The 25,630-nt window shown below is 43.7% G+C and overlaps 1 protein-coding gene across 3 annotated transcripts; it reads right to left on the bottom strand.

Annotated features, from left to right (window-relative positions):
* On the bottom strand, positions 1-25,630 carry LOC142582399 (uncharacterized). Of its 3 annotated transcripts, XR_012828435.1 has the most exons (7): positions 25,383-25,630; positions 20,425-20,659; positions 18,557-18,678; positions 16,977-17,038; positions 10,512-10,626; positions 4,948-5,063; positions 1-381 (listed from the first exon to the last, which is right to left on the bottom strand). XR_012828435.1 is itself a non-coding variant. In XM_075692078.1 (6 exons), exons 2-6 carry the CDS (start codon positions 20,573-20,575, stop codon positions 350-352), a joined length of 483 nt encoding a protein of 160 aa, XP_075548193.1. In that variant the 5' UTR covers positions 20,576-20,659; positions 25,383-25,605; the 3' UTR covers positions 1-349. The 3 variants fall into 3 exon arrangements, 2 of the variants coding, with proteins under 2 accessions (XP_075548193.1, XP_075548194.1); XM_075692078.1 differs by lacking the exon at positions 10,512-10,626 and having other exon boundaries at positions 25,383-25,605; XM_075692079.1 differs by lacking the exons at positions 10,512-10,626; positions 25,383-25,630 and adding an exon at positions 19,938-20,038 and having other exon boundaries at positions 20,425-20,532.

Below are 25,630 nucleotides of genomic sequence, written 5' to 3'. Positions count from 1 at the left end.
TTTGCTTTAAAATGAAATGTTTATTCACGCCAAGCATGCATGTCTATACACATAGCGCTAACATCTGTAATTGAAAACAGACTTTTGCAGTGGCACAATTGTCTAAGCAACATCGCTAAGATCATCAAGGTAACAATGGTTCATTACAACAGCAACACTTCAGATTCAATAAGAAAGCACCTTGGGCATATATTGCATGTTTTCACCAAAGTAGACAGTCTATATGCACATATCACAGTCACATAACCCATCTGAGGCGAGTTCAGTAAAAACGAAACATCAACAAATGTTTGGTCACTACAGAGACCATTCAAGAAGGATGTGGCCAAAGCACAAGCTGCATGATGACTTAAGCAGCAGGCTTCATTGTAGACGCCGCATCTAGGCACAAATAAAAACAAACACAAAGAAATAAATGTCACTGAGCAAGCATCAAAATTGTTTCCAAATGTAAAAAAACTCAGAAATTGGTAAACTGGTTACACTGCTTGATACTGACATGTGCACTTGTTTATATTTGTCCTATGAACACTTTTGACTCACTAAGCAATGTTATCACTCGGCACAGGACGTGTATGCATGTTTCGTAAGTTTCTCAGATGTTATCGATGGTACTTTACGTTGTCTGTTGTCACCAGATGTGTAATCTGAATGTTTGCACAACGCAAATTGTGTAATACTTTATGGAGGGCAGGCAGGCACCAGCAATTATGCTAGAACCTTCGACAAGACATGTATAAAAGTCGACGTGCTCAGCCCACAGATCAAATTATGATGCTCGCCGACTGTGCTCGCCGCTACTGTAGTGCTTAGAGTGTCACTTTTGTGGGCACAAGTTCGCCCAATAAAAATTAGTAATGTGATTCACAGTTTTGCAACTGTGTTCTTCAATGTCACAACAATGCGGCAATACACTACACCCGTGAGCAAAAGTATACGGACCACAGAAGCTTGAAGCACACTGCTTTGATGCGCCATCTTATGGCGCAGTTCCTGCTGTCACAATTAGCGTTCAAGTGGCATGGAGTGTGCAAACAAATAAACTTCGCTGTCTTCTAAAGTCACGAAGCCTTGTCTCAACATCACTAGCTATTGCGGTAGCACAACACAAAGGCAACAAAGCAGCAACAGTGGACCATGATACGCTTATAATAAAATACAACAGATGAGGAAGTCATCTAAACAATAATTCAGGTTCAAAACTGCCTATTTTACTGAAAGACTGGAACCTCGACTGTCCCCACGCCACTTCTAAACAAGTGCTGCGCCATGCCTGCTGCAAGGACTTTTCACAACAGCAGTACAGCCTGCCCTTCAAAAGTAGCAAGTGCTCACGAGAATGATTACAAAACTGCAACTCCAATATGAATGTCTGCTGCCCCTAAACAAAAGTTGTCACTGGTCAGTCAAAATAAGATGCTAGCTGCATTCGCTCGTAAACACCATGCTCTTGCACATTTCGTGCAAGCTGGCCAGCCACATGTTTCCAGTTGTTTTGAGAGTTTTGAGTACCGTGTTGACTTTAACCATTTAGCAATTACCCATATACTGAATAAGCAAAGCAGAAGTGAGTCAACAAAAGTAGCTGAATGCTGCATTTTGCTTGCAGCAAAATGTAGAGGGACACAGAAAGAACAAAACAAAGAGGAAAGAAAACTGACGTTTCTGTAGGGTACACGATATAGATAGAGTCCCTCTCAGCAGTACTAAAGGGGCCCTGAACCGCTTTTCATCAAAGTCGAGAAATGTATTTGAAGTTAACACAGACTACTTTGGAAATACTTTGCCGCAAGAAGTACTTCATCCATTCATCAGAAGCTGTTAATGGCAATCAAAGTTTGTATATGAAACCATTCGCAGTGCTTCCGTTCCTTCAATGCCTTGCACTGCGAAGGCTAATGCGGAGCAGGGCCTGCCCAAACCACCTGCTGAACGTCACCATGGCACGCAGTTAAAATTCTATTTTGGGTGTTCATGTAGATGCCGCTATTTCAGATTTTTGGCGCCTACGACGTGCCAAACTTTACCCAAACGCGCTTGTCCTCAGCGAGCCACAGTGTCATACCTGCCAACCTGGCGAGATAAAAAATCAGGAGACCTTTTATTCGTGCCAATGGAGGGGGGGGGGGGGGTATTCAAACTTTCGGGCAGTGTTCGACAAGTTCTTTTGCAGGGACCTTGCAGTAGCAGACTTTGCTCACTACAAAAATTTGTCGTAGTTTTGCTCAAAACATGGTCCAGACTGACGGCCCTTCACTAGCAGCAGGTGTTGGAGGATTGTGTTGCACATCAATGAGCGGAATTCAGTCCTAGTTTTTCGCGCCATGCTAATAATACTCTTACACTCTGCGTAGCTATGCGGTATCATGAGTAAATCCAGCATCACCTTAGCAACTCGGTGAAACATGTTTTCCATCGGTGTTTTTCATTTTTCGAACCATAGACCACTGCACATCCCATCTTTCTTGATTCAGAATGTCCTCCGGAAGACTGTATGCCTGTAGTGTGGCAAACTCGGCTTTGACAGCATCTAAAGCGTCTTCAGCAGATTCATTGGAATCTCGGGACAGCAGATGAGGGAAACTGAATAAAGAAACGAAGACTCAAGAGCGATCCCTGTGAAATAAATTTCAGGTTGGCCACCTCCGCATTCTTCAAAGTTGCGTTTCAGAGTTGCGCCCACACCCATAACACTTTGCCTCGTCGCATTTCGGAAACATTTTCCGTAGAAGAGGCCCAACGTGGTCGCTGACACTAAGGGGTAGGTTGTGTTCGACGAGGAATCCCGTAAACAGGCACTCCACGCGTATGACACTGTCATCGCAGTTGTTCCGGAGAAATTTCACTATGTTGTCTTGCTGCTCAGCAGTTCGAACATAGCTTTGATGGTTCACCATGGAAACCTGCAGTTTCAATTCGCCTTTGCTACCGTGGGACACGCTGACGTTGCATCCACATGTTGTACAAAATGCAAAATTTTCTCCTTTTCTTGATGTCAAAAAGCACGAAAATTCAGAAGTGTAAGATCGCAAAAACTTCTGCAAATACCTTTTCTTGGGCTTTGATAGCGCCATGGCATCAAGCACATGAGGATTCTAACTTTACATGGTGCATCGCACACACACGGCCTAGCCAACACTAATCATACACACAAGTAGCAACAATGCACCGCGGAGGAAGGCATGCATGAAATGCAAGAGCTACATTGGCTCTGGCTTTAGTCAGCTGCTTAGTCGATGATACCGATGGTGCTAGTGCAGCCGTTGTTGGTGATGCCGACGATTACAATGTGGCTGTAGATTCCACGGTGCCAGTTTCGCAAAAAACATTATTGCGCGAACAGAGACCACTTTTTGGGAGATATTAGACAGTGATCGTACAATCGGAAAGTTCAGTAAAAAATCGGGAGCCACCCGGGCGAATCGGGAGGTTTGGAAGGTGTGCAGTGCGCTCAGCGAATGGCCTTGTCACAGCACCCTGCAGTGGCCGCGGTATGCAACTACATTATGCAGCTACATACAACCGCTGTGCATATGCACAGCGTTTGCTTTGCGCATGAAGGGGCTTGAGTGCGCGCTCACGCTCACAAGCTCCAGTCTGGCCATGCTACATGGTGCAGACCGACCGGCTTTGTCCTGCACCAGCTTGACCAATGAATAGTAGCCACATCCAACTTGTGCATTTTGAAGCTCTAACAATAGTTCAATGCAAAACAAAGTCTGCCAAGGCATCTAACTAGGAGTGGCCAAAAGTGAGTGCGCACTGGCCTTAAATTTTGCATGGTTTGAGGCTAGTTGAGTGTTCAGAACTAGTGGAAATTAGAAAGACCCAATGGCTACAACACCTACAGCAGGGTGGCCAAAGCTTAATTTCTACGATGGTGGCCGCAGCTGAGCGTAAGCAGATGCTAGTTAGCTTCCTCCAGAAGTATGCAATTCTTACTGAAATTCGAAAGCAGATTTTTGCTTACTTCAGCCTGTTTGTTAAACTGCATAAATAAATATACAATGTAACAGTAGGAAGAAGCCCACTGATCCAAGTACCCTTCTTAATTGATGACAGCTATTCGCCAATAGCAGCTGCGTAAGGGAATCTGCTACAGTACAAAATAAAGCAGCCCGAAAAGAATGAGAAGCCGGCTTCTGTTGAAAAGGGCGTTCGAGAAAACATGACTGTGCTCTGCTTGCAAGCTCCACACGTCGCACATGACTGCGAAATTTGGCTGAGATGTTCCCAGCAGCATATGCTATCCACAGACTCTTTCTTCACAAAGCTCGAGGAGTGGTTCAGGACACCTTTAAATATCTCGGGAGTGTAGAATAGGAAGACTATAACAGCTCTTGCAAAAGGCTGAATCCACTACAGTCAAAGACGGTGGATTTGCGTGCAAAGTAGGCTGGGCTGTACCCTGACCAGCTTGCCTTGCTAAGCGCTACGTAAATGTGCCCGCGTTTGGTGTTGAAGCATATGTCTGTTCCTCCGGTTACCAATGAATACTTAATTCAAAGGGCACATAAGTTGACAGCACAGCAAGAGGTACAAACAACAACTAATTGTGCTCCATTATCAAGCCCAGGATATGTGCACCTTGTCCTTTACATGGCAAGATGCATTCACTGCACAGCAGGACAACTGCAAGTCACTTCACATGGTAATGCAAAGGCAATTTGTAGCAACTGAAATCAAACCATGTTGTTCAGTCAGCAGTTCCAAGTATCGGTCACCATGGTGTCACAGACAGTGGTGTCTCGCGTCTCCGAGTTGTTCTTTTCTCCACGTCTTAGTGCAAATTTCCCCTAAATTTCAACAAATTTCCTTTTTCTCTAAAGGCCAAAAATCTGTAGATCTAGGGAAATTTCCCTGGGATTGCCAGCACTGCGTAGACATTGCACATTAGCCAAAGTTATTGGCACAATGCCACAAATTAAGAAGCATAAACAGACTCACCGTATGCAATGTTCCTCATGTGGCTGAGTACAAGGGCGACAATGGCATTCAACGTCATATGCGAGAAGCCACCCTGCAACCTGCGTAGGTCAACCACGTGTCTGTGGATCTCCTGCCTGCACACATAAGCGCAAGGATTGGTTAGGAACGGCATACTACTACAGCTTCATTCTAGGCCTTCTCAAGACTACATTCAGTAATCAGGGTGTTTGCGAACATTAACAATTGCTCACACATGCAGTTTGAGGAATAGTCTAGTCAATCCAACTGTGTCAAGCCAATGGTTGCAACTCTAAATGGGTCCTGAACCGCTTTTTAACAAAGTCGATAAATGCATTTGACGTTAAAATACACTATTTCGGAAATACTTTCCAGCAGGACGTATTTCAACGCGTTCGGCAGAAGCGGAGTTATTGGCAATCAAAGATCACCTCTGATCCCCTTTGAGGTGCTCCCCATCCTTCAATGCCTTGCACTGCGAACGCTACAGCGTAACGTGGCAGCACCCACAACACTCCACCTACTGATCACCGTGGTGCATAGTTCAAATTTTATCTTTGATGTTCACACAGACAACGCTATTTACGATTTTGGCGCCTCCAATGCAGCCAACTCGAAGGCTATCCCTCAGCTTTTTTAATCCTACTTGATCTCGTCGCTTTGCTCGGCTACAGTGTACTAGATAGCTAAGTGCAGCTATTTTCACGCCAGGTTGCATGAGTAGAACATCCCCTTTCACACCTGTCTCTACGGCAATCACACAATTTAAGAAGGTCGAACAAATTTCATCTTTATGTTCGCTTGTGCAAGCAGGTCGGTAGCATGCACATCAGCTAAGCAGTGGATCCTGCACTGTAGACTCGCATTGAAAGAATTCCTAACATAACGAGTCGAACATCGAGTCGAACAAATCGAGGGTATGCAACTCGGGGAGCAGACAACTTGCACATAAGAAGTTGGCGCTTGGGCCTTGAGTCACGTCATCCACAGATACCAATCTGAATCGGAGCATGCAGTTGTCCTCAGCGAGCGGTCTCATCGTGACAGCTGCTATATCTACACTACGTTGCAGACCAGCTACATGCAAATTCAGTGCCTAACTATGTGCTCGACAGGGCTGGAGTGCGCACCCGTACTCATGTGCTCCAGTCTTGCCGTGATACGTTCTGTGGACCGGCTTTGACCTACAGCAACATGACCAAGTGATAGTAGTCACATCCAAATTGGACATTTTGTACAGTAGCTCAATATGAAGCGAAGTATGCCAAGGCACATATACTAGTGGACAACTTTCTGCGGCTATGAAAGGAAAGCTACGGAAGCAAAGCGCACACAAGTGAGAGCCTTTCTGAAAAGAGTCCTGCATTTTAGTCCACGTTGGTTTAGGCTAGGGAAAAGAAAACATAAGCACCTTATGAGCAACAGTTAAATAAGACAGACCACGCCATCGAGTGTAAAAGTTTACTTATTTTGTGGCTTTTCTCTTCCGATTATGTGCAAATGCAAAATCGTCGCACGTGGAAGCTGCGTTGCTTCAGCATCTGTTCCAAGCAACCAAAGCACTGTCAACACTGCCGGACTACTTGGCACAGTAACGCATACGCAGCAGCCATGCACCCGTAGCTTTCCCTTCATAGCCGCAGAAAGTTGTACGCGACTATAGCCCAGAACGGCCAGGAGCGAGCGTACACTGGCACGCCTACTTGTTGTCATACCTTAAGTTTTGCATGGTTTCAAGCTAGTCAAGTGTTCAGGACTAATCGAAATTAGCAAGACCCGATGGTTGCGATGCTGATAAGCAATGTGGCCAAACTTTCATTCGTACGGCGGGTGGGCACAGCTGAGCATTAGACGACAGTCGGTGTTATAGTATGATAGTCATACTTCCAGAAGTACCCAATTCAAAATCAACCACATTTCTGCTTAGTTCAGCTAATTTATTAAACTGTATCAACAAATATACACAGTTACAATAGGGATAAGCCCACTGATCCACACGCCCTTCTTGAGTAATGTCTCCTATCAGCCAATAACAGCCGTATAATGGGAATCGTGCATATGATGGCACATGCATATGATGGCACATGATGGCTACAGGCAGCTTCAAAACAGGTCAAAAGGCCTCTTTTGATAAGAGTGTTTGAGAAATGAGTGATTTCCCACTCCGCTTGAGAGCTCCACACACCAAGCATGACTGAAAAATTTGGCTGAGGTGTTCATAAGTATATACAATCCACAGGCTGTGTTTTTTCACCAAGACCAAGGGGTGGTTCAGGACCCTTTAATGACACTGGTTCTGAGCTCCCAAATTGGAAAGGGCGTATCATAAGAAGCCAACAAAGACAACAAGGACAGCATAGGGGAAATTACTTGTACTTATTAAATGAATTAATGAAATTATAAATTAATGGAAATTAAAGTGGATGAAAAATAGCTGGCCACAGGTGGGGCACAAACCCACGTCTTCACATTACACATGCAATGCTCTTACCAATTGAGCTACTGCGGCGCCGTTTTCCTATCTACTTTCTGAGGTATTTATGTTTATCTGCTAGAACTAAACCTGGGAGTGTTAGCCAGTGCCACCACTCGGGGCCTTGATGGTGGACGTGGCACATCCTTTCTCCAGCAGGCATCTCGTCTCATCCTCATCATCGTCATCATCATCATCACCATCATCAGCCTGGTTACGCCCACTGCAGGGCAAAGGCCTCTCCCATACTTCTCCAACTACCCCGGTCATGTACTAATTGTGGCCATGTTGTCCCTGCAAACTTCTTAATCTTATCCACCCACCTAACTTTCTGCTGCCCCCTGGTATGCTTCCCTTCCCTTGGAATCCAGTCCGTAACCCTTAATGACCATCGGTTATCTTCCCTCCTCATTACATGTCCTGCCCATGCCCCATTTCTTTTTCTTGATTTCAACTAAGATGTCATTAACTCACCTTTCTTCCTTCACCCAATCTGCTCTTTTCTTATTCCTTAACGATACAACCATCATTCTTCTTTCCATAGCTTGTTGCATCGTCTTCAATTTAGGTAGAACCCTTTTCGTAAGCCTCCAGGTTTCTGCCCCGTATGTGAGTACTGTTAAGACAAAGCTGTTATACACTTTTCTCTTCAGGGATAATGGCAACCTGCTGTTCATGATCTGAGAATGACTGCCAAAGACACCCCAGCCCATTCTTAATTCTTCTGATTATTTCAGTCTCATGATCCAGATCTGCGGTCAATACCTACCCTAAGTAGATGTATTCCCTTACCACTTCCAGTGCCTCGCTACCTATCGGTAAACTGCTGTTCTCGTCCGAGACTGTTAAACATTAGTTTTCTGCAGATTAATCTTTAGACCCACCCTTCTGCTTTGCCTCTCCAGGTCAGTGAGCATACATTCAATTGGTCCCTTGAGTTCCTAAGCAAGGCAATATCATCAGCGAATCATAAGTTACTAAGGTATTCTCCATTAACTCTTATTCCCAATTCTTCCCAATCTAGGTCTCTGAATATCTCCTGTAAACACTCTGTGAATAGCATTGGAGAGATCGTATCTCCCTGCCTGACACCTTTCTTTATTGGTATTTTGTTGCTTTCTTTATGGAGGACTACAGTGGCTGTGGAGCCACCATAGATATCTTTCAGTATTTTTACATACGGCTTGTCTACACCGATTCCAAAATGCCTCCATGACTGCTTAGGTTTCGACTGAATCAAACACTTTCTCGTAAGGCATCTCGTGTACGTCATCTTTTTTGGGTGAAGGGAACTTATTAATAAACCCAGACATGCTACCTGAAGGCATCAATGCTGCCGGATTTGAGGCCTTGCTATGTAATGCATAAGAAGAAAGGAAACCGAGGGCCCGATTTTTATTAGTCATATCACAAGAAGCCAGCAAACAAAGACACCAAGGACAACATAGGGGAAGTTACTTGTACTGATTATTTGAATTAAAGAAATGATTAATTAATGGAAATTAAAGCGAATAAAGAACAACTGGCTGCAGGTGGGGCACGAACCCACGTCTTCGCATTACACATGCAATGCTCATGCCAACTGAGCTACCATGGCGCCATTTTCCCATCCACATTGTAAGGTCTTTGTTTGTAGTGTTAAGCTATACATTGAAGCCAGCTGAAATCAACTGCTCTACAACAGAAAAAGGGCCAGCTGTCTTGAAAGCTGTGTAGCATTTTAGAACCTACCTAGAAGGCGTAAAATTCACCCTTTCCAGAGATCACCAGCCACTGACTCACCTTCTTGGCATGACACAACCAAGAGGACGCATCTCTAGATGGGTAAATTACTATCTCCAACAGTTTTACTTTGTCATTTCCTGTCATCCCAGTCTTCTACTCACCAACACTGACACACAATTACTATCTCCAACAGTTTTACTTTGTCATTTCCTGTCATCCCAGTCTTCTACTCACCAACACTGACACACTGTCCAGGTTACTGGTACCGAATGCACTTGACTACCCTCAAGGATTTAATCACATGAAGCTCTGGGACGGTACCAAAGAAATAAAGTTGGCAAATACCATGTTCCAGTTACAACTGCAGCCAAGATAATGCATCTCTACCATGACAACCCAGACTTAGGTGGACACGATGGTTTCTGCTCATGTACAATGAACTGCTGAAGTGGCCAGGTATGAAGGATGATACCAGAACCTATAACTGGACGTGCCATCTGTTTCTTGCCGGCTATTGATGAATGTACAAGGGTAGCTATGGCCAGCGTAGGAAAGGAAGATGCCAACGGTGTCATATCGCTATTCTGAAGACTGGGTGTTTTCCAGACACAAATAACTTAGTGTGCGTTAATAGGCCTGCTTTTCGGAGCAAGAAGCTTGCAAAGTGGGCGGACGGTAAAGGAATGACAATGAAGTTTAGTTCACCATATCACCCAGATGCTAATGGCCTTGCCGAACGTGCTGTGCGAGACATGAAACATTACATAAAAATGTACCCGAGCTTTCCAGGTGGTTGGAAGTGTTGCCTCAAAGACACTGCGAGACATCACAACCATTCTTGCATGAGTAATATTGGATGCAGCCCCTTTTCACTGCTTCAGGGACTGTGTCCACACTTCTAGCAGACTGCAAACTGGGCCTTCTAGATAATTTAAAGCTTTCCAAGGGCAAGTAGAGCATGAAACAAAAAGAGGTATATAAAAATTTAATGAAGAAAAGGTTTGACAGAAGACGCAGCAGCAATATACCGGATATGCAACCTGGCAACCACGTTCTAGTAAGGAGAGGAATTGGAATTTCCAATGACAAGTTCTATGTACCCTTTCAAGTAATCAAAACTGCCACGCATTGTGGTATCCTGAAGACCATCTGGTACTTGGGAGGCTCCGGGCAAAGTACACCTCCTTCAGTAATGCATTCAAATATATTACAGCAGGAGGTGTGAAAAGTGAATTTTGGGATAGTGAAGCAGTCTGCCCCTGAATAGTCATAGAAAATGATGAAGAGCGATCAGGAAGAGGAAGAAGGGGATTCTAGTGGGAGTTGGAGATTAAATGGCGGACGACACCCGCCTCAGATCACTTACACGAGGTGCTAGTGGCAGAAAGGATGATCCACATCCGTCGTCAAGGCCTTGAGTGGAGGCACTGGCTAACACTCCCCGATTTAGTTCTAGCAGACAAACATGAAGCGGTCTGCTCCTGAATAGCCAGAGAAGACAATGAAGAGCGATCAGAAAGAGAAAGAAGGGGATTCTAGTGGGAGTCAGAGATTAAAGGGCGGGCGATGACTGTGTTGAATTAAAGAAATAATTCTGGGCTTTATGGGCAAAAACCACGATATGGGTGAGGCATGCCATAGTGGAGGACTGTGGATTAATTTTGATCTGACTTTAGTGCTTTAATCGGTACCTAATCCAAGTACATGGGCACTTTTGCCTCTTGCTTCCATCGAATTGCAGCTACCACAGCCGCGGTCAAACCAGGGACCTCAAGCTCAACAGCACGTTTTCATATCCATTGGGTTACCCGTGGCAGGTTTCCAGAATTGTGTACCGAAAGCTTTCATATCAAGATTGCCTTGTCGTCATAGCCAATGCTCACACTTTTTTGGCAATGTCATTTTGGGCCACGTACCTATGCTAACGGTGGCGCAGGCATGTCAGGCAAGAGCTGTGAAGGACTCACTGCTTTCAGCTTACTTTCACAAGAAAGAAAGCATAGAAAGTTGCCAGAAAACTGAAATTGGTCGCATCACTTTTAGTTTACAGAGATAGCTAAAGAAATAAAAAGAAAAGTTTGGTATGAACAGGAAGGGAAGGAGACCTTCAGCAAAAGCAAGGTATGCTTCGAGTGGAAGTGGTCAGCAGTAGACATTGCTTTATTTGGCAGTACGTATTTCCTCTATTCTAACATGCAACCAGTTTTTCTGGCTTAAAAGTAGAAAATAAGCACCAATATTTCATGTGCACTTTATCACTAGAAAAATGTAGCATGCCTCAGATTCTGTCATTCAGGAGAAGGTAAAAACCAGAGAGTTTACTTTCACACAATGGAAGTTTATTTACACTTATGTCTACCATCCTTACTCTCAAACAGCTCTTTATTGCTATGAGCCACACGTCAACCTCCGTGTGGTCGATTGCTTATGGAATTGAGCATTGCTTGAATGACTCCACAATGATTGTAAACAGGATGGTTGTCCACGCTTAGCTTATACCTTAGAGGGTCAATGCCGTGCATATACGGTGGCAGAATCAAATTTCAAATGGTCACGGCAATACATGTATGGTGGCGACCAAAGATTTGAAAAAAAGAATACACCTTTTCTGAATTAAGTGCCACTTAACATTGCTTAAAAGGTGCTGCGACCTTCCGCAACTTCAAGAAAAATTCTTATTGTGCTGCCACCCCTCGGTTTGCATTATAACCAATTTTTCGCATCGATCTATGGTGTCTGCTACCTTGGTAGCTTGGTATTTTCGCTTTCCCTAGCTTAGGCTACGTTCACACTTGGTCTCGGAGCAGGCGGAAGCAGAAAAAACTTGACAAAATCCGCCTGTCTAGGCAGAAAAACGGACGGAAAACCAGGCGGCAAAAAAAATCAGTCTCGGACCGATTTTTTCACCTCGGCGAAGCGGAAAACTTCCGCTTCACCGGACACTGCACTAACATGTAAACATCCGGTCGTAAAGTTTAACATTTCCCATTGTTCATTGTCTATTTTTAGGAAAAACAACTAGCTAAAGCTATCGAAACTATGTTTCGTTTATCTTCCATGGTAGACGAAAGTTAAAAACGACACGAGCAGTTGCGTGAAATGATAGCTTTTAGTAACTGATGGGTCAATGAATGAATGTATGTCCTGAAATAGTGTGATGAACAGCGCCACCAAGTGGACAAACGTACGCAAACTAGATAGATGTGGGCGAAAGCAGCAGTCGTTTCTGCTGCAGTGGCAAAACAAATGTGAACATCTTGTACATGCGCGGAAAAAATTTTCCAGCCCCCCCACCAGCAATACCGCTGTGCATGCGTTTCTTTTTGCAAGGAGCATGACGATAAACAGAATCTAGTCAAGCAGTTCAATATTTTATTACTGCAGGTTTCTCACTTGCTTTATCTGATGATGCGCAACACTGAGCTTGCTTGTGGGTGCTCACATGGCATGCTTATCTTTTACTATGGCCACAGGTCCCTGAGGTTACATTTAATAATGATCCACATCCTTACCATTCTACTGGCCCTTCGCCATTGGTTCAAACATAGATCTAAGGCCGCCGTACCATTGTCATTGCTGGGATGGCAAAATCAGCATGACACTCGATTAATATAGAATATGGAATGGAATGTTTTAAAGCACAGGCCCTAGTTGTGTCAAACCTATTTAAAGAAGAATAATCAGTTGTGTGAATATTATTACATTTGCAAAAATAATTATGATACTTTATCTATGTATGCAACAATAAACAATGTATAAAACTGCGCACATTAAAAAGAAAATTTCGGGAGCTTTACTGTCACCTAAAAAATTACTAGCTAGTTTGTTTTTTCAAAATAAGTTGCACTAAAGAATTTAAGTTTGTTAACAGAAATTTAATCTAAGTTGTTAACACTGCCAATGCAGTTTCAGTTTCATATTCGATTGTAATATGAAAGCAATATTCGGTCCAATTTTCTTGGAAAAAAGGTGGGCATTAGGTCTGGATAAGTACTACACAATTCATAGAGATTTGTCATTCACACTTGACACTGTGAAGTTCGAACTACATGTAAACTATTTTGGTCGTGACTGCAACGAGCCACAGCTTTAAGCAATGAAATGGGCCAGCGTGCAAGCAGAGCACCCGTTCTCGTCGTCCAGTTATGGAAATCTAGACATGCTGTTTTCCCCCTTCCAAATGGAACATCAACTAGCCTGACGTCAATCCCTGCTGGCTGGCTACTGCTGGTTACTATAGACTGCTGGCTACTATAGACGCGCTTCCCTACTTCACCGCTCCTTTGATTGTTGCAATAAAGCACGTTTTCTTCTTGGAAGGCACTGCTCGGTTTGTTTTGAATGCCCATCCCCACTGCACCTCAAGACCAAAAACACACTGTACAGTTGCGAGTGTGAGCTCACTGCTAACATCGCCGTTTACTAACTAAAGCAAGTGACCAAGCACACTGCGCTGTCTCCTCTTCACGTTGATGCGCTGCCTACAGCCGTCAAAGAAACAACCAAATTTAGATACATGCAAAACAAAACAAAAAAAGAAACAGAAAACTGCTGCAAGAGCTTCTGATATATTTTATGCTGCTTTAACAAAATGAATGTTATTAGAGCATACGTCATGCCCATTTCAGCATGCATTTCTCACCCTCGTACCAACAACTCTGGAGTGCAGCTGCTCACGTGGGGTTAGATTTGTATGTGACGAGTGGACAGGATAGTCATCTCTGTCACACCACTTGTCACCAGTGCGCACAAGATCACTTACATGGGGTTTATGCTTTAAGAGCAAGCCATAGATTGACATGTTATGCAGGAGATGGAGTATCGGTGCATTGACTTTCTCATAACATTGCCGAGGCCAATGGTTAAGGTCACAACTGTGGGCACTTTGAGATCAGGCACATGTGTGCTTACCCATCAAGTTATTAATTATCTGACAAGAGCCAATTCCTCGGTCAAAATAACAAGTCCATAGAAAGTATGGGTGCCGGCCCAACCTTCACTGTGGATCAACTGAACCAAGAAAATCTAACCGCAGTCGGATTAACAGAAGTCTAATGTACCGAACACTATGATGCTTGTGCTGTTGTGGCAACTGAGGCATCGCCACAACCCAGATTATGCTAGGTAATAGCAAACAAAAAAATAGATGCTATAGAAAAAAAATTTATTTATGGGAGCTGGATTACAATGCTGAAATTTTGCAGTTTCACATGCCAACTTCTCGTTTTGATCATGAGGCACGATTAATTTTGACCACTTGGCGTTCTTTAATGTGCACTTAATGCACAGTACACAAGATATTTTGCCATAACATGCACTATAATACATCTTCCAAGTCAAGGAAGATACAGCTAGAAAATGTGCAGATATAAAGACACCCTTTCACACAAAGTAAGTGTTCTTTTTCCTAACAAGGCTACAAATTTTACCCTAAGGCAGCAAGTGGTGCAACACTAATTTCAAACATCCTGAACTCGCATATGTAGGGGTACTTGAAGTCCAACGTAACTGCCTTTTTTTTCAGGTTAAAAATTCAAGCAATAAGAGGTTAAAGGGTCAATAAAGGCAGACACTAAAGCAGCCTGCTCATGCAGAACCTTTTCAATGTTAGCCTCATGACAAGACACGACTTTGTTGCTAAGAAAATTATGTCCAATGGGTCCACAATACCTCAACAATGAATGGTGTCTCCCACCTACCTGTGCTCGTGGGATGTCATGTTCTACTCAATCTACTGAGTGCTACTATCAGTATGAAGTTAGAGGCCTGTGCTGAGAGGATGCCATACTCCAATAAAGTATGTCTACAGAGCAGTGCAAAAAGATATACGCAGCGATTTCTGTAGGCAAGTCCAATAATATTGGAAATGTACATTTTCTTTTTTAAATGCAATACAATTAACTTCATATTATTATCATTGGTCAACTACAATTTATCAATTATAAATGGCACATGCCAAAACACAGGAGGTGATGCTGCCCTTTCACTTTGTAAAAGCAATAGTATGCGCACCTGGAAATATTGAACACTTTATCTCGACCTAACATTTGCAGGGTGTCTACCAAGTTAACATTTCCAAATTCCCTGAGTTTTCCAGGTTTTCCCCGAGTGCCATTGCACACTTCCCTGAGTGAAGCAGAACTATGTTTTATGTCAAGACGGGCTGAAACCATATCGCCTGATGCTGTCACTCCTAGTAAGCACATGAAAAAAATAATAAAGCGACTTAATTTAATTTGAATACTAAGGAGTAGTGTTTATGTTATTCAAAAAGAGAATAGAAGGCAGGGGTTAGTAAAATGCACAGCAAATACAGTGTCTTCGAAAAAAATTGCAAATGAAGTCGGACATTGGCAAATACGAATAAAAATGAGATGCACATAGAAGCAAATATATTCGAATATAAGCTATTTCTATCAACCGATAGCAAGCTCAGTGGTATGAAGTCCGAACTCTGTCACAATTGAGATTCTCTCTCAACCGCTCGTAAGTCAACCTCAACTGTCCTGACATACTTTCAGCCCGCGCACGACACCTGAGTGTTGTGTTTCACTGCTTTAAAGAGTTTATTTTGGTTTGGATAAGGGACACCTGCATCTCGGCATCAGCCAAAATTTTGTTTTTTGAGCTCAAACTTCTTCAAAACGGCGGCAGCAAGCTTCCTTTCCCGTTATTCCTCAATGCATACATCATTTCTGTTCTTGTCCTCCTTCTGCCACTCGTTCACAACAAGGACAATTTGAAGCATCTTGGCCAGTTGCACAGTCCACGACCGATTTTTAGAACTCCCTAGGGGTCGGGAAAACGTTCGAAAAATCGGCCAGTTGGAAAAAAATAAATGCGTGTCATTTACTGCCCTTAAGGGCTCAAACCGCGACAGGTACGTTCGAAAACGCTCTGAAGGCCTGTCGGTACACATATTAGGCATATCGGCGCTCGTACTGTGACAGTAAATACAGGGTGCACGCGTGTATAATTAAGGAATGCATATTGTGTAGCGTGGCAATATTCCCTTCCCACGCTTGTTATGCTTCACTGCAATACTTCTGCGTATGCTTCACCATGTAACACTTGTGTACAGAGGCGAAGCTGACTTTCGGGAACCGGCATTATGCAACGCACCGTGTTTTCTAAGTTCCTAAGCCAATCACGAGGACCACAAATTCGGAGTCCGTGCCATTGCTGACAGCAGCTAATTCTTTTAATAAAAAACTCGTCATCCAACGGCAAGAAGCTTCATAGCGAACGTCGAAGCAGCTAGGCCTAGCGTTGCCGCAGTGGTGGCAACGGCTGCCAGCGGATCTACGTGCGAGCGTGCCGGTTCGAGGTGGCGAAGTAATCAAAATGGCAGCGGTGGTACCTTTGATTATTGCCGTTTCGGACCCGCGGTCACGGCAAAACGTCCGGAAAATCGGACGGCGAAGAGTTCTTGCGTCCGAAATTTCACACGTTCTGATACGTTGACTCGATGGGTTACGTGGCGGTGCCGCGAAGCCCTCCAAATTATCAGGAATCCGGAAAGTCGGTCGTTGACTGCACACTGGCAACTCCTCCAGCCGACGAAAGCGCGTCAAAGACGATTCATTACGATTCCTGTCTGTTGCTCGAGAAAGCATTACCGCGACTTTCGACCCTTTCAATAAAATTGCCGCTAATTTTCCCTGATAGAGGCCCAAATTCCCTGTGTATTCCATGACTTTTTCCAGACTACTCAAAATCCCTGAGAATTCCCGGTTTTCGCGGTTGGTAGACACCTTGATTTGCCTTTAGCATCCTTTCAAGGGAGTCTCTAAGGCAATGAGGCAACCAGAGATAAATGAAAAGTACTCACTCCTCCCGTTCTGGCAATCTTTTTTTCACCATCTGAACTATCTTCACAATCTGAGCTTCGCTCTGAAATGAATGAGCAAAGGAAATAGCTTAATTGGCAAAAGCAGAAAGGACACTGCTAACAACATGCTAAGACGGCTCGCCTCCATGAAAAACATTAATGTCGTGGGAAAAAAAAACAAAGCCAAGTTCTTCAAGGTATCGTCCGAACAACGGCAATAATTCACACGGTTTAAAATGCCAAAAAGGCCAGCATGCCCGGTCATCGACTGAAGCATGTACGAGTGCATCTGGACTAGCAGGCATGAGTCGGACAACACAGAGTTAGAAGGGGAGAGGGCTTCACACAAGGGCACAAACGCGGGCATCTGTGTGCGCATTCATGCTGCCAACGGAAACCAAAAATGTTCATTTACCTGGAAGCCTTGCTCAAATTGGCAAGTTTGAGATTAACTTGAAAACCATGACTGGCCAACTAAAAATTTGCAATGAATTCCCTTGCATTTTTAAATTTTTTAATGATCCAACTGTGAACTGCTCAAAGTCACGTAACAACTAAAGTGCAGGCATTCAAGCAGTGCAGAACATTCGCTTCCCACCAGTGTCTGTTAAAAAAAAAGACATGCTCATAATATTGATAGGGCAGGTTTTACTTATCAGGCTATACTATTTACTGGAGTGTTTTTCGTTAACCCTTTCCAGTCTGAATTCTTTAAATGAAGTGATAATTTTTTATTACCTGCATCTGAATAAAAAAAAGTCAGGCAAAAATAAGAAAATTCCCATTGGTGTTATTTTATTATTATTTTTATTTATTTTAACCTCAGGGCAAAGCATTACACAGGGGAGTGGGTAATACATAATAACACTGAAAATACAAACAGCAGAGAACAATAAATTACCAAGACATAGAACAATAAATTACCAAGACATGCTGATTGATTGGTAGTGATTATGATTGGTAGTGAAACAAATGTTGTTCTCATGAACTGCCAAAAACAACATGTTTTGTAGGCAGCATGTGGTTCTTCAAAGTCCTGAATTCCAAATCCAAATGGCAAGCAATATGGCCACAAATCATTTGAAGATCATTTGTGTGCCACCCAATACAGGTTATATGCATTAGGCAGCAGGCTCCAAAAATAGAGCGCAACCTTAACATGATACGACACATGGACATTTGTGAAATATTACAGAGAGCCACACTTATCTGCAGCAAAAAGGAAACAATTGTGCAATTACCATTGCCGACATTCACGTTTCTGAAAATAGTTTTGTTTGTTTTTCTCAGTGTCACATATTTCCTGCAAAGCTACAATTCCTACAGGCATCATTGGACTAGAGAGGATTGATTATAATCTTAAGGAATCTTTAAACGTGTTCCAAAACTGCAGCTGCTAAACATTTTTGCAATGTGACCTTTTCAAGAGAAGTAAGAGGTAGAAATGGTCAGTTTCATCCCATCAAAATGGAGCCGTCATGAATTTGAAGATGTAGCAGAATGTTAGAAAACTGAAATAAGACAACCTAGATGCAAAATTAAAGGCGAATTGCCAGAATCGTAGCATGAAACCAACCCACCTTGCTCCTTTGTGAGCACGCCTCAGAGCTAAACGATGTCACAGTCGTGTCAGCAAAAGGATCAACCCTTTCTAGCCGCCGCTGCAAGTCGAAAAAGTCTGCCGCTGGTGGATGCTGCAGCACTGTACAAATACACAATACTGCTCAACATAATATAAACACAAAGCAAGGTGCAAGAATTTGATTAGGCTTTTTCTGCACACCGAAAACACTATCATTCAAAAGTATTCTGTTTGTCCAGGTTCAGGGAAAATTAAATAAAAATGTGACAAGAAACTAATTTCTATCATACTCTATCATCTTTAAGTTGTACCGAACACTACGTGAATATTTATTTTCATATCTTGCCAGCTCACTGTTCAGCTTACCTTCAGTTATATATGAACTCTTCAAAGGGTGCCGATAATGTCTAAAAGCCCAGCACTAGATAAGTATTGTTAACTAGTGGAACAGCAAAACAAAGCCTATTCAAAATATACTCAGCGTATGACTGGAGCAGCAGTCGACCTGCACAATTTCTCAACTAGACTAGCTAGCTACACGGATATCACAGATTACCAACAAAGCCGATGTGGAAGCATCATGTGTCACCTCACCTTCCTAATACCTTAAAAAAAAAAATTATGGGGTTTTTCGTGCCAAAACCACTTTCTGATTACGAGGCACGCCGTAGTGGAGGACTCCAGAAATTTCAACCACCTGGGGTTCTTTAACGTGCACCTAAATCTAAGTACACGGGTGTTTTCCTAACACCTTTGGCAACCACAGATGCGTGAACACAGGCAGCCACAGGATTGACACAGCAGGCTACGAAATCATCATGCTGCCATGCAATGGATCTACTGCAAGGTCCCTATGCAAGGCACTCTGAAGCTACAGCACTTCTAGTCAATACCTCAAGTACCTCATGTACCTCATGTACATGGAATTCTACGGTCTGATTCACAGTATGTAAATAATGTAACCGTTTCCCGGAAAATATTCTTAGGTCTTTCATTTTAGAACTCTTGCCTCTCTTCACAAGCTGCTACAACAACTCTTCTCATAGAAACTCTTCTCCTACAGTGAGCAGCTTGATGAACCAAGTTGAACATTTTGCTTCAACTCTAAGAAGCATACACGCCTACAAAAACCATAGTGCATGGTATCCTTCTCAATAGCTCGCAAAGTTATGTGCATCATCTGTCAAGAACGAGTCGGCAACACCTACATGCAACTCGGGCAGCTGAAATGCACATGCTCAATCACTTGTCTTATTGGCAGCCACTCCTGTAAACATTATTTACCGCCATAATGGTACAACACGGCAAGCATAATAACCTCAAAAAGAAAATTTTTGTTAGAACCTTAAACTTTGACAACAGCTACCAATGATGCCTACTTTTGATGGTTGGTGGCTCTGTGCCCAGTCATGCTGTTCTTAATGATGTTGAACACCAGCAGTGACAGCCATGTACCACCTGTTCTTGACAGAATGCCATCCTGGCCCCCCAGATCAGGTCAGGATCAAAAGAAGCAACATGCACCGTCATTGGCCATCTTGGTTACACAAGCAATCTCACACAGTAGCAGTGCAATGAGACAGACCAAGTCTACCTCCCTCTCACATCGGCTAATAAAGAAAAAATATCCAACTTCTTAGCACATTAAGCATGCTAACATTGTGTTGAGGGTGGAATAACAACGTATTCACTTATGTCTATAAATGAGCAAAGAAATAAAAAACATGAGAAACTGACTGCTTATTGCTGGAAAGAATGTTATGAAATTCATCTCTGCCGTGAGGACAGAACTGAAGAGTTTGATTCAGTTTTACTTCAGTGAGCAAAGTAAGGGCTCAGAGGTAGAAGCAGCAAGAACACACCAACCTTGCTCCGTGACCTCATGCACAGCTGTATCACATCTGGGCTCAATATGCAGTGGATGCAGGTTTGTCTCATCAGTGCCACCATGAAGTGCAACACATCTTTCACCTTTCAGTGCTTCTGAATAGCTGTATGCCCCTTCTGCCCGTCTCATTGTAGCAGTGCAAGTACTTGCAAGTAGTTTACAGTCCTTCTCCTCTATTCTTGCTTTTTCAGAGGAGCTGCCTGCACATCTGATCTGCAAGTAGGCATCAACCACAAAAGCTTCAGCTTCATGCAGTTAGTAACACAGGTGGCATGACTACCGACGATTGCAGTGCACCCTGATATTCATAAACAATCATCAAACAGGTAACAAAGCAATGAGCACCCATACAGTGACCCAGCCTCGCTATTAAAAAAAAAAAAGAGAGAAAGGGTCGACCACCTGCTGCAGCTTACAATATGCTAGAACAGAAACAAGAACAAGACAAGGGCATAAAATTTAAGTGAATACATTATGAACATCAGATACCCCCTTCTAAGCAATGTAGCCAATACACATGTGCGGGCATGTGTGTGTGTGTGTGATGTGCGTGCACAGTGAGATGCGGTGGGTGAAGAACTGTAGAAACAATCACATGCAGACACATGGAGCAAAGACAAAAATAAAGAGAACGACAATGACGAAGTGTGGCAACGAGTACCTTCCTAATTGGAACCCATGTGCACACGATGAGAGTGGAGACTTTGTGGTGCTCTGAAGGTGTGAAGTGTTACGATTAAGGCACGTGTGCAGAATGTATGCACAAAAAGGTGTTGTGGTGTGACAAAGGAGGAGAAGAGTGGCTGTGAGGAAAAGACAACATATTGCATGAAGCAAAGGAAAACGGTGTCCCAGGCATGGAAGCAGTGAGCCTCATTGATTATTTGTCCCCAACAGAACTGGACTGCTTAGAACTGCTTTCCCACGTTCAATTTTCTCAAGCAACTTCGGAAGCTCCACCCAGTCTGACAGCTGCTAGAATTGCGTTTGTTTTTCAAAGCGGAATTCCTGGACTGTCTAAAAACTTACAGCTGTCAGCATACTTTTGCTCGGACTAGCAGAAATAGCTAGCAGACAATGGCTGTCTGAAAAAGGTGCGCATGACGTCCACCGCCATGTTGTGAAAATTGCTGTGTACTTCTACATGCTTTTCACGTTCCACAGGGCTAATAGGTACTGTGTGCTTAGCTCTCATGCCTTCTGTGCCATCATGTAGCCTACAATTAGTCGTGTAGTTTCTGCCACTCTAGTCTTCACATTTTTATAAGAGACAAGCGTAGCAGTCGGGCACATATGCATGCTTTTTTTTTTTTAAGCATTTTGCAAAATCTGTTATGCTCAATGCTATGTGTAATACAGTAATACTTCATTAATACATAGTTGGCGGGGAACATGGATCAGGTATGCACTAAGCAATGTACTAATTAATTGACAATGGCAGATGAATGGCTACAGGCTTACCAGACAAAATAACTGTCTTAATTTTCACACAAACACACATGCATACAACTTTTACCTGCAAGTAGGCAGCAAAAAATCTGCAATTTTCACTTGTCACCATGGCGGCCTTGCAGTGACGATGGCATCAACTCGGCAAGGCCGTGAGCCAGTTTCTCCATTAGGCCCTACTTCTCTGCAAACGCCCTCATGGCGGTCAACGCACACGCCCCGCCAAATATAGAAGGGCCATCATCCACTTCCATGCTATCGTCTTGAATGACATGGAAGCACCAGAAGCTATGGAAGCAGCAAATGCATCATGGCTACCATGTTTTGTTGTCGCTATCGGTGGAGACTGCAGTCCGGGAAAGGTCCGTGTGCTGCAATTTCACTATTTATGGTCTGCGTGTATGACATTTTGCCAATTCCATGATTGCATATGCCGAAAAATTAGTTAACCACTGCACACTAACAGTTTATTATGTGCTAAGTAACTACGGCTTAAGCAGTCAGCCAATGCATTAGGTCCTATGGCAACAGGGTGGGAGATTCATCGCAACTATATTTAAATCTGAATTACTTATTAATTGGGTACATACTAACAAGGTATTACTGTAAACAGGTGTATTTTGTCCTTCAAATTAGTGAAGCTGCATGGTGTGCCAGGAAGTATGACACTGCATGTGGCTGTTTCTTGCCGCTAGAAGGGACTAGGTATACAATCACAGCTTCCCCAATAGCTGTTCCCATCTAAACCCTTCTGTTGACAAGTTTAAGGATTTGCTTTTTGTCATTCACAATTAGACGGCGGTGATATTTTATGATTAAGCATGGGCACTGTCTGTCCAAGACGTGCATTGCATATAGTGACATGATTGAGCCTTTCGTCGGCAGGTCTCCCAAGCTTTGAGGACCATGCACAACGTAACTGCACTTTCTCAGCCTAATGAGTTGCTTTCACAACAGAAGCTCGTTGACACGATCCCATTATGTATGATTTCCCTGCGGTGCATTCACGATCGAGAACATGAAAAATTACCCTATTTAGTTGCGCTTATTTTTTACTGACTCATATGCTCCAAGAAAACACTATTTGGCACCAACGTTCAATGCATCGCCAAACTGCAATCGCATAATACATTTTCCGGCCACTATATCCCGTGTAAACAAGTAAATGCGCGAGGCGCATGCGATCAAGAGTAGTAGCCGCCTACCGCAGCAGCTTTCCCACAATACTTGCCCACCCTTCTCTTGCGAAAACACCTGCATACACCCAGTTTTTTATTCCGGTGCCAGCAAACCTCCTCCCGGGTCTTCATACGCATCATTCACAGCAACTGCCACCAATTCTATTGCGATAAGCATCTTCACCTACTTGTGTTACTGCTTGTTGGCCATAGTGCCATTAGGAGCATACTACACACTTTTAGTGAGCAGTATCCTAAATGTGCTGCCGTTCCTTGCTGCAGGCAGGGTGATGCGAGCGTCGCACTTCGCTCCTGCAGCATCATGCTTTGCCCACCAGCTTGATTTTGCTTCGGTTTCTCATCGCCGTTTTAAAACACCATACAATAGGAAAGCAACAAAATTCGGCTTGGTCTGCCAGAGCCCCACCAGCCCAATGCGCATTGGCATCTTATGCCACAACGATTCGTACAACACTTCGCATTACATAGATGTCAACTACAGTTGAATTTGTCAAATTTTTAGTTAATTTGGATTGTGCATGTTCCCTGTTATTATGTTTCTTCCAGCGCTTTTTTTTTTTCTTTCAAAACGTATCAGCGTGGTTCTCCTGTATATGGGTGTGATATGGTTCACTTTCTGTGTGAATGGCAACGCAATACAATCATGATTTTGTTTGCATTCATGCGGGAATTTTGCAAAATTTTGCACACAATGAGCTAGCTTACAATGGTTAAGCAGCACGAAAGAGAGCATGCAACATAAGCTGTGCATAAAGAACACATACAATGTGCTCAGCTTGCGATTCCACTATGCAAGCTTTGCGATTGTGCGGCAACGTGGCCTCCAAGATTGATATATCGTAGAGACCACGCTAATGAATTTGCTGAGTAGTGGTAGGTTAGCTGCTACAAGCAGACGAAAGCAGCGAAGAGTGACATCCAGTCACGGTGCTTTCGGTTGAAACTTCGTAAATTGGCAGCTGGACCACATGAATGTGATGTGCCCTTCTGTCAGAACTTGTCGGAACACAAGCTGCTGATGGTTTGCGGAAAGCCTGGAACTACATAATCCAAGAAGCCCAGTCGTCATCAAGCCTTGTCCCTGGGTAAAAGAATTCCTCTGGTCGGTGATGGCGTTCTACCTTTCTTGATGGCATCTTGTGTCATCCAGTGCCCCTATGCTGTCCTACCTCAGCAAAAGATCCACCCCTAGCATCTGGCCGATGGCTAGCCACTATGGCAACGACAATATGCAGACATGCATGCCCACTTCTGGCACCAAGTTGCACACTTACCGCAGGCTACCAACAAATCTGATGTGGAGGCATTAGTGTCAACTCGGCTTCCCAACACCTTTCGAAACGAAAAATGCTTGAACACCTGCAGCCACAGGACTGACTGATCATGCTGCCATGCAATGGATCTAATGCAAGGTGAATAGCTGAATTGCGCCCTCCAATACAACAGCATTAGTGATCAATATGGCTCTACCCACTGGTGGATCCTGAAGGGAGGCCCTGGGCCTTGATGCAGTTTTGTTTCAGTAGAAAAGTGAATAGAGGTAGCAGCAGTAGGCAGGAGCGCTAACCTTGCTTCTTGACCCCAAGTGCAGCTGTGCCACGCTCAATCACCAGTAGATGCCCGTGATTTGCTATATGCCCCTTCTACCCGGCTCATATGTAGTAGTGCAAGTGCCCAAATAGCGTTGCCGTTGCACAAGGGCTTCTTGCTCGTCTGATCTGCGAGTCACCACCAGCCACAAAAGCTTCTGCTTTATGCAGTTGGTGCAACAGATGGCATGACTGCTGACCAGTATAGTGCACCCCGGAATTCATTGTCATAAACAGGTAATAAAGAAAACGGCACCGTAAAATGGTGCAGTCAAGCACACAAGCTTTAAGCGCATATCCACACAAGTCATCCACTTCCACGCAGTGCAACCAACCCAGGCAGAAAAGAGTTCAGGTCCTCCCAGACCTCTCTCAGTCATATGTATTTATCAGCCATACTTGCGCGATGCACGGAACAAGTCTTTGTCAGCCGCACATAACTCGTGACAGCTTAACTGTTGATTTTGGAAGCACTGTCATTTTACATAAACGTTTCTCGTCGTCGGTATCGTTATGAATGCACTACTCGCAGTCTTAAACCGGTGTAACATATGAGCAACAACGCGGCAAAACCGTATAACTATAGCGTTCAACCTTTGCCAGCACACACAAAAGCAAATGCATGCGACAAGGCGACTCAAGAAACGACTTTCGCGCCGCTTCGCCAACGAACTCATGTACCATAAAATTTGTGCTTACCTGCGTGCGGTTTGCGCCGATAGCGTGTGGTGCCTAGATGCTCCCACGACAATGGTTACATATAAAAATACTGTCGTTATTTCGTTCCAGAAAACGAAACTTTGCTAGTTGGTCTTCTTGCTGGACACCTGTCACTTTCAAAAACATGGAGGAAGGAAAAAAACAAGAACGTTAAAGCTTGCCAGCGTTGTTGCTCGTCAGTGTTGCCAAATGTCGTCAAGTAAAAGTAGCTAGAAGTAGCGAAAAAA

Source organism: Dermacentor variabilis, chromosome 5, assembly GCF_050947875.1.
Source record: "Dermacentor variabilis isolate Ectoservices chromosome 5, ASM5094787v1, whole genome shotgun sequence".
NCBI classification, from domain to species: domain Eukaryota; kingdom Metazoa; phylum Arthropoda; class Arachnida; order Ixodida; family Ixodidae; genus Dermacentor; species Dermacentor variabilis.
Note: the sequence above shows the minus strand (reverse complement) of the source record. Positions and strands in the feature narration are given on the sequence as shown.